The sequence below is a fragment of the Typopeltis vanoorti genome, chromosome 1, assembly GCF_054136105.1.
Source record: "Typopeltis vanoorti isolate ZY-2024b chromosome 1, IOZ_Tvanoo_1.0, whole genome shotgun sequence".
Lineage (NCBI taxonomy): Eukaryota > Metazoa > Arthropoda > Arachnida > Uropygi > Thelyphonidae > Typopeltis > Typopeltis vanoorti.
Window position 1 is genome coordinate 145822253 of NC_143549.1, and position 10228 is coordinate 145832480.

General features: G+C 32.7%; 1 protein-coding gene across 1 annotated transcript in view; it reads right to left on the minus strand.

Annotated features, from left to right (window-relative positions):
* Window positions 1-9863, minus strand: part of LOC150110515 (homeobox protein MSH-B-like) — a 28004-nt gene extending 18141 nt beyond the window's left edge. The window contains exon 1 of the mRNA XM_090394394.1: window positions 9215-9863. Within this exon, the coding sequence (XP_090250520.1) occupies window positions 9215-9659 (445 nt within the window). The 5' untranslated portion in view covers window positions 9660-9863. The remainder of the gene's footprint in view (window positions 1-9214) is intronic.
* Between the last annotated feature and the right edge of the window lie 365 nt (window positions 9864-10228).

Genomic DNA, 10228 nt, shown 5'->3' on the forward strand with positions numbered 1-10228 from the left:
TCCACCCCAGTTTGATATCCAAAGTTAGCAGAGCTTTATAACCTGGGCAGTAGATTTATTGTCAGGTAAATTGCATTTCAGACTAAGCTCTGATACCTTATTTTCAGTGTCTTCTATATGCTATTCTAGAGTCCATTGAACGAACCTTATAAAATTTATGTCATGTAAATAAACTTAATGTTATTCTAAACACTAGAAGTTGTTCATCCTATAACCAGTACTCCAGCATCTTCTACAGATGGAAGATTGAATGCGAAATATTTGTTTACTTCCATATTGGTAAATTTTGGGAAATGCATATGAGAAAATTTTGTTCCAAAAAGGCAGCGGAAAAAATATATGAAGAGAAGAAAAATTTGTTTCTCCAGTTTGGAATAAGGCTAACAAAATGTGCTAACGCGAAGCACGTCTTAACAGATTTAGATAAGAATCGGAGAGTTACTGAAATCAGTTCTAATAAACATAATATGGAAATATCTGTTAAAAATGCACACATCAGCAATTGAACGTCTGTGTGAAAAACAGTTGAATTAATCATTGCGCAATACCCAAGTGAGATAGCAATAGAAAAGCTAGTACACCATGTACCAATTCTATGTCGTCTCACCTCTCAAAGTCAATATTTAGAGGGCATCAAAAGACAACGAAAAGATTCTTTGCTGAATATGAATACAAGAAAGTAATTTAATTATTGCTATATTCTCTCTCTCTCTGTTTGTGTGTGTGTGTGTGTGTGTGTGTGTGTGTGTGTGTGTGTGTGTGTGTGTGTGTGTGTGTGTGTGTGTGTGTGTGTGTGTGTGTGTGTGTGTGTGTGTGTGTGTGTGTGTGTGTGTGTGTGTGTGTGTGTGTGTGTGTGTGTGTGTTATGCATAAAATTATTTGAAAGAAGAAATAATGCAGTTTAATTCATAAAAGAATGCCAATTAAAATAAATGAAATAAAATATATATTATATATATCCGATAACCAAAATGAGACATGAATAGAACAAATAACATAGGAAACTCACAGTATATACAGAACAAGCAATATAATGATGTTATGGCCTATTTTGTTAATTAAATTATACATTTAAAAACTATAAAATTAAAGTATGCTTATTCATCATACATATCAAGGATTTAGGTCTATAGTGGCCTGTTCCGGCATTAGAAGTCATCGTTGAATCTTTTAAGAGGATGTCCTGGTTTTCTTTTTCCTAATGGCTTGTACTTTAAGGCTTGTTTTTGGTAGTCTTTCTATTTTCATTCTTAACGTGTTCCATCCATTTATATTTATATTTTTAATTTTTTCTGTTACTGATTCCTGGTTTAATTCTCTCATAATTTCTTCGTTTCTTTAGTGATATACTTTGCAGTTTTTCTCATAAACTTCATTTCTGCTGTTTTTGTTTTATTGTCCTGATTTCGCTTCCATACATTAAGACTCGTAGGGCTAATGTATTGTATACTTTTAGACTGGTTTGTTTTTGAACTAGATTTGGTTTAAATATAGAGTTAATTACACCTGTTATTTTTAAATATTTTGAAATTTTTAGGTTTATATCTTTTTCATTTTCATATGTAATCATACATCCTAGGTAGTTAAATGAATTCACCTGTTCTACGATCTTGTTATCTATTACTATCTTAGTTCTTGTTGTATCTTGTCCTTTAAAGGCCATAGTTTTTGATATTTCTGTTGGTCATTCCATAATCTTCGGCTATCGCATTTAGATCTAAAATAGCTTTCTGTAAGTTATCTTCAGAATTTGTAATTATTATTTGGTCGTCGGCAAAAAAGGAGAGTGTTTAAGTTCACAGTAGGAGAAAGTTTAATACCTTGATGGAAATTTTTATTCCATTTTATTAGTATTTCATTTAAGTAGATATTAAAGAGAGTTGCTGAGAGGGGGCATCCGACAATTAAGCAGATTTGCAGTTTGTAAAGAGATATTTTTTCTCAGAGGTAAAGGAATGTCTGGAGCGATAGAAATACTGAAAGGGTGATGCATTCAGCATACTCACACCCAGAAATTTTGGAAGACAGAGTTAATCAACCTGCCTAAGATTTGAGTATTATCGAAGTTAGGATATGGAGAAAAGAGTTCTTTTTGTGAGAATAAGATATTTTTGGAATTAGATATATTATATATTCCCAGTAGAGAATTTTTAGAACGAAATTTTTTTAAACTTTTCCGTATCATTAATACTCAACGATATTATTTCTTTTTAAATATGTTTATTTATCTTATTCAGTTTAAATAGAATTATTTAAGCAGGAATATTATGAATGGGTTCTATTAACCTAAAATATCTATAGTTGGCTTTATAAAGTTGGTTCTTGTATGGCTTTATTTTTGTTCGACATTAATAAAATCATACAAAACTTATAAAATGCATACTTATAAAAGGTAGAAAATATATTTCAGAAAAATACATAAAGCTGCATACAGTCTTTATTTTTTAAAATGACCTGATACTTGTTAGCTGTTTTATTCTTTTCATCTGATTGAAACTGTCCTTTTAAATATGCGATAAGCCATGTACCTCTTCCCAAAATTTTTGTGCCATTTGCCGTTTCCTCCAAATCTGCAGTATATATATATATTATATATATATATATATATATATATATCATCAGAAGTAAATTTTTGTAAATCTTCTTTGTAAAATCTTTGATCTTTGAAAAATGATCTTTGTAAATCATCAGAAGATGATTTACAAAGATCATTAAAAGCATTAAATGATATCTCAAAACACTATAATATGACAATATCTAAAGAAAATAATAATAAGGAGAAAAAGGAGAGAAACCCAATAAGAAGTAAAATAGTGATAGATAATAAAATATTAGAACAAGTAAATACTTTCAGATACTTGGGATATGATTTATGATACAAAGAAGAAAAAGACATAGACACTAAAATATTAAACTTTGTCCAAGTAAATGGCATAATAAATAATATATTTAAGCCATCCTTAGTACAAAATCACACTAGAATCAGACTATATAATGTCTTGTCAAAACTAACGCTACTATACGGAAGCGAAACATGGACCATAAAAAGGAAAGATGCAAAATAAATTTAAACAGCAGAAATGAAATTTCTCAGAAAAACAGCTGGATATACCAAGTGGGACCATAAAACTAATGAAGAAATTTTACAATCCCTGAATATAAAACCAATTAATTACTACATTAGATTAATATAAACAAAACTGGATAAAAATTTAAATCGAATGGACAACAGCAGACTACCGAAAATATTATACAGATACCAAATAAGTGGAAAAGAAGAATCGGCAGACCAAAAAAAGAGATGGCATGAGACTGGTAAAGGCCACCTGGCCTAAACTCCATGTTAGGAAGAGGAAGAAGACTTATTCAACTCCTGGCAAGTTACTTTGGACTTCATGTGCATTTTGCGAATTAATTCCTAACTTATGCTCTCTCTCTCTCTCTCTCTCTCTCTCTCTCTCTAGAACCTCAGAAGGTAGTTTCGGGGTTTAAATTCGTCTGGGACGTGAGATATCTTTATAAGGACTTCTCAAGTGAAAGTGCGTTAACCAGTTTCATATAGAGGATGTAAAGCTTTTCTCCCAGAAACTCGGTTTTGTATCCAAAAATCAAACAAACAGACCAGCGCAAATAAGAGTTATAATAACAGGCATCATACCCTTAGTTGCTTCGGCAGTAATTCCAAAACAGCAAGTCTCTTTCTGTGTTTTCATCCTTCCCATTTCTTGAAGCACATTTTAAACCAAGATTCTAAAGTTGTGTTGTTATGAAAGGTTCTTTTAAAATGTTTAAACATAATCATGCTTAAAAAGAATAAATAAATAAATACAACAAATGGAACTGTCCTATTTGCCGAATTATCTAGATTCTAGAGTAAGATATCAATGTGTGTATGCTTTCGAGTAGTATCAAATGGATGATGGAAATATTAATGGAAACTGTAATGTTTCGTTTTGACATAGGACATACATTTCCAAAACTTTTGTAATTGGATCATGAAAGTTGGCATTAGTAAAAATCCATCATTATTATTATGCTTTTATGGGTCTAAAAGATACCACAGAATTAATAGCGCACCAGAAATTCATAATTTCCCTATAGGCTTAGCTCACTAGATTATTATTCCTAAAAAATCACAAGTTCATGTCATAACTCTTATGTACGTGTATTATTAAAGGTATCGAGTTTGCCTGCACCTCTTAGGTTTGTATTTTATTATTATTATTATTATTATTATTATTATTATTATTATTATTATTATTATTATTATTATTATTATTATTATTATTATTATTATTATTATTATTATTATTATTATTATACTGGCACCTCCATGGAGTCCGAAGACTCATCGCGGGAGACTTAATCTATCCACACAATCTATCATACATCTCCTTGAACCCATTAACAGAAAAAGCGCTCACAACTGACTCTGGCAACCCATTCACCATTCTCCAAGCAAAAAATCTAGTCCTCACACCCCTACTGACTACACCTTTATTCAACTTCTAGGGATGACCCCTTGTTCTGGTCCCTCTAGCCAAGTGCTGAAACATTTTCTTTGCATCTATCCTATAAAATCCTTTAAGCAACTTAAATGTTTCTATGATATCCCCTCTTTTTCTCCTATCAACCAACTCCTGCAATCTACACACCTTCAATCTATCCTCATAGGGCACATTCTACAGGCCACTCACCATCTTGGTCATTCGCCTCTGAATCCTCTCCACCGCTACCTCATCCTCCAAGAAACCCAGGGGACCAGACTTGCGCACAGTAATCTAGATGTGGGAGTATCAAGGCCTTATAAAGAGGAATTACAACTTCCTTATCTCTACATGTTAATGTGTTCTTCACTAGCCAAGTAATCTTATGGGTAACCTTAGCAACCTTAGTCACATGACCTCTAAACTTTAACTTTCTGTCTACCAATACCCCTAAATCTCTATTTCCTGGAGTACAATGCCATCAATATGATACAAATTGATACACATGATATTTTAAACTAATATTTTAGCACTGATATTTTTAAAAGTTATTTAAATAATTAAAATACTTTATAATGTTTAAGATCAGTTATAGGAATTTAGTAAAATATATTTCATTAAGAATTAAACTGGTGAGTAAAATAAAAGGGTGCGGCTTCCTTGTAATGCAATGTCAAAAATAATAATAATAAATAAATGATTTCATTATTAGTGAATCAGTTCAAAAGTTAAAGAGATAAATCGAAACGTAACTGTTTAACAGTAGGAATAAATCTTTGAAATGCCAAGTAGTTTATTTATAAGAAATCAGAAACAAACTTTAAAAAAAATAAAAACATCTCAGAAAGAATTGGTCGTTAAAGGATCAGCATGTAAAAATAATGAAAGTAATACGATCTATGTTGATAAATAAGAAATAAAATAGGTGTTTCTAACAAAATAAACTCATAGTTAAGATGTGATGATTAGTCATAAAATGAACAACAGAAGCCAAACTTTTATATATCGTTTTGAGTTTTTTCTATAAAACTAAACTGAAGGTTTTTGTTGTGTTTTGCACTCCTTAAATGATGGAGACCGATGAATTTATGAAACCGGGAAGACTTTTTCTTCAAGAAATGAGCATATTTATTCGAGATAGCCAGCTAAAATATCAATCTCCTTTATCTCCAGAACTTTGATTGCCACAATGCTCGTAGGTTTAAATAATAGCTAATAGTTTCACAAATTTCTAGTCAAGAAAGCCTTTGGACAATGATGAACAAACAAAGATATTTGCTTACTATTGATTAATTACGTTTTCAAATGAGCGATAATTTCTCTACGAGATCGTGGTTCCGTTGAAAAACTACTGAATCTCAGATTCTTAATACGCTTAGCAGAAAGATGGTGCCGAAAATTTGTGTGTGTGTATGTGTGGAAAGATCTCAGTTCGAATCCTGTATAGGCGAGAAATATTTCTCGCCTATTCGAGGCAAACAAGACTAAAAAGGTTATTACTAGAAGCAGAAAAGATAAAATGAGACATCATCATCGGATTGAGTGAAATTCAGAGACTTCGTGAACATAGTATACATCTACAGAATGGACATCTCCATAATTATGGTGAGAGTCCAAGATCTTAGAGATTAATCGACTTCCTAATTAACATTAGGAAGTCGATGATTCAAAGATCTTACAAAACTCTTTCTTGGAAAAAATAGACATTTAATATCATAGAATAAATAGACATAAATAGATATTGACACAGAGGAAGAAATAGATGCATTTTATGAAACTGTAGATCAACAACTAAGTAGCAATGACACATTCTTCACTAAGAACAGATGATCAAGTAGGTAAAAACGATGAACATCTAGCAGAAATTGAAAATATGGACGGAGTCAGAGGAATGAACATGGAGAAAAAAGCGAGAGAATTTACTAAAAGCAGTGGTCTCTGCATAATGAATACCTTCTTCTTCTTCTTCTTCTTTTATTCAAAAAAAAAAAAAAGGAAGATTCAGAAATGATATGAAGTGCAAATGGAGAGGTGTTTGACGAAATAGACTATATTTTAACAAACAGAAAAAAAAAAAAAAATATTATCCGGGGCATAGATCTTATAAATAGCTTCCATGCAAGTAGTGGCTACAGGTTAATGAGATCAAAAATTGTTAGAAACAAAAGTGGGAAAGACAGAAGGTGATTAAAAGTAAAATACACTATTAATTCATCAAATCTGAAGAAAAAAAAAGAGATCTTACAGAGAGAGAGAGAGAGAGAGAGAGAGGATAAATGTTTGTTAATATTGATATGAATGAAGACTTGGATTAAAAAATGTAAAAAAAAATCGAGACGATAACAGAAACTTTACTATTAACGCCAGAGAGAGAGAGAGAGATTGGTTGAATTAACCAAAGAATAAAAGTAAGCTATTCGAAGAGAAACGCTAAACCTTCTCAGAAAGATAAGAGATTTGAACAAGGTAAGTAGAACAGAATTCTCTGAGTTTTGCAAAACAATCCTGAAAAGAATGACAAAAGGAATTGGAAAGTTCAGAACAAGGAAAATCAGGATTACAGTAAAAAGCAATATGAGTTTAAAAGGCGTGAGAAGAGAGTTGACCTCATGACAAAATAAATTTATAGCCCTTAACGATAAACATGCAGTATTGATTAAAGACAAAGAACAGATGATAAGAAAGATTATATGATGACGCCCATCATACAGTCTCACCACTATATTATCCAAATGATGACCACCAAAACTTGAACCAAATATGAAACCAAGAATATAATACTCCAAATGAAGGGAGGATTAGTGGCCCGATGTTTTAAAAGGAGAAGTTCAGTATGCATTAGCAGGCACGAACAGTGGAAAGGCACCAATTGAAAATGAATATACGGATAGAAATTTTGAACGCGTTTGGTGTACCAGTCATCTATGTTAAGTAAAATTTATATATCATGCCTAAGAGAGAAGAGCCACCATATATTATCCTTTTAATTTTAAAAAGAGAGACAAAGAAGATATTACAAATAACCTCCTAATCAGCTTCCTTTCAACAATTACAAGAAACATTATCAAGAGAATACAAATGAAATTTATATACTTAATCATATATATATATATAAATTAAATCACCATCATCATCAAATTCCTGATATATAAATTAAATCACCATCATCATCAAATTCCTGATATATAAACTCAGGAGAGGGGGGGTGCAGGTTATTATGATAGTAATACAAGAAAATGTTACATCATTGCTAACTTTCTATTGACAGTTTTCCTCCAAATTATTCTGTTATCTGTCAAGACTCCAATATTATCATATCTTATATTTCGGTCTTAAGTCATTTTTTACTCTATCAATCCAACTACATTTTGGTCTTCCTCTGGATCTTTTTTTCTGCCATCCTGGCAAAGACCATCTATTTTGATAATCTTTCCCCTCCTATTAAGTGACGATACCACCTGAGATTAGCTCTGCTAACACATTCCTGAATACTGACAACATCACGTTTTTTTCCCTAATATTCTCATTCTTACTGTGATATGGCCATGGTCATGGATGCCATCTGTTCACTCCCCTAACTTTCTCAAAAATCTCATATCTGTGGCCTCCAGTCTTTGATCAAGTGTTTTATTTCTAACCGAGCTCTCAGATTTATAAGTTAAAATTGGTTTGAACACTGTCTTGTATGTCTAGTTTATTGATTCGACTAATTTCTCTCTTAATTCATATAAATTCACTCAACTGTCTCCTCCCCATTCCAGTTTTGTTTATTATGTTGTCTATTTCCATATTTAATTTAACCTCCACTAAAATTGACTAAATAGCTGAAATGTTTTACTTATTCCATGGTTTCTCTATTCAGGATATAGTTGATGTTTTCGGTGTTTCTGCCTATTTTCATTGTAATTATATTTATAATGATGCATACTAAATTTATTACAGTAGTTATTCAATTTAGTCAGGGCATCTTGCCGACTTGTACTGGATTTATTTAAAAGTATAACATCATTTGCATAAAGTAAAGAGGTGAGATTAACATCTCCAATTTTGATATCAGATTTAATAATACTTTCCTTTACACCTGAGTTAACATCAAACCATCTTCCTGTACCTCCATCAATTCAAACTGCCGACTTACACTCAGATATATACGCAAATATCGGCAAGTCATATTGCAAGAAGTAGTACTCCGAAAAGGACAGAGTCGATGTAGGAATGGTATCCCAGAGGTGGAAAGAGTGCTTTGGGAAAATCAGAGAAACGTTGGGGGGTGGGGTGAAATTAAAGAGATGGCTGTGACTCAGTGGCATAGCAAAACTCAATATAAGACAGAATGGAGGATTTTTTTTAGAGGGCGGTCTTATCCAACCTTGGATGGGCACAAAATGGTGGCTTCTGATGATGATGATGACGTAATTTAAAAAATCACTTTGTAATATGCGTTGTTGAGTTGAATTAAGAGACCAAGAAGTAGATTTAGAATTAACATTTATCTGATGATTAAATATCATTTATCTGTATTGCGTAAGGGGGTCAAGATCAGTATTCAACTTTTTGTTTCTCATATAATTCAAAATGGAACACATAAAATAAGCTAAACACATAAAATAAGCATAAAATAATATCACTAATTATCATATTTTTATAATAACGACAATTTAAACTTGCTTTTAACTCATAATTTATGAACGAATTACTACTACAGAACTTATATTACATTGAACTTACTGGCATTCGATGGCACTGAAGAATTTCGCCCCTCGCTAAGCCAAGGTAGCCCCGCAGGCGGCGAACACGAAATTGTGCTACAGGACATGGAGCAGCCAGCAGCGGACGGAACAAGCGATAATCTGATACCTCCTGTAGCGGCTAGGTCCAAGTGCGACGGAGGTTTAGAACAGGCTTCTTCATTATGCTTACAAGACGTTTTGCGAAGGATGTCTTCTACTGTGAAGTTCCTACACGGTCGAGAGATGTTAAAGAACAAAGAGTTTGTAGTAGGAGAAGTTTCCACGGAAGACGTAAACTTTTCGTTGTCTTTCGGCGTCACCGAAGCTAGTAAGGAAGCTACCGAAAATGATATTAACTTCGAAGTCTTGTCCGGTGTTTTGCCACACGACATGGGGTGATCGTCAGCCCTTAGTCTGCTACTAGCACAAGGTGTCAAATCCATTTTTTTTTTTTTAAATAACCGAAACGATGTAAACAAAGCTATAAACGCCACGTTGCGTAGTAATGAGATCTCTGTGTGATAATAAACTCGAACATTGAGCAAGGGCAATAAGGGCACATTGTTTATAAGTAGGCAGACTGCTGTTTCTCGCTATAGTAGCCAGTTCTCGACTCACTGATGAGTATCTACGGAGTGGATGGTTTCAAAAAAGACATATTTATCCTCTCAATAATAAAGCAAAACTAACGTGTTTCGGATGTTGTGCAGTTGATAAGTCGCGTGCCAGCACTAAGTTTCCCCTCTTACGACTAGTTCGTCGCCACCTTCTCCGCCCCTTTCTCTTTCCCGACTGAGGGGCGTGGTTACGAAATTCTTCATTTTTTCTCATTGGTTACTAATAGTTGCCATTCTAGGTAATACTTGGGTCTTTCTGTAATTGATGGGAATCGCTAAAATAAATAAATAAATATGTTGATTTTCGATTATAGCCGTGGGTAAAAATGAACTGCCCAAATGCAATTAATTTAAGAGGTTATCAGAGTTGTTGAAGATGCATTTATTTATTTTAC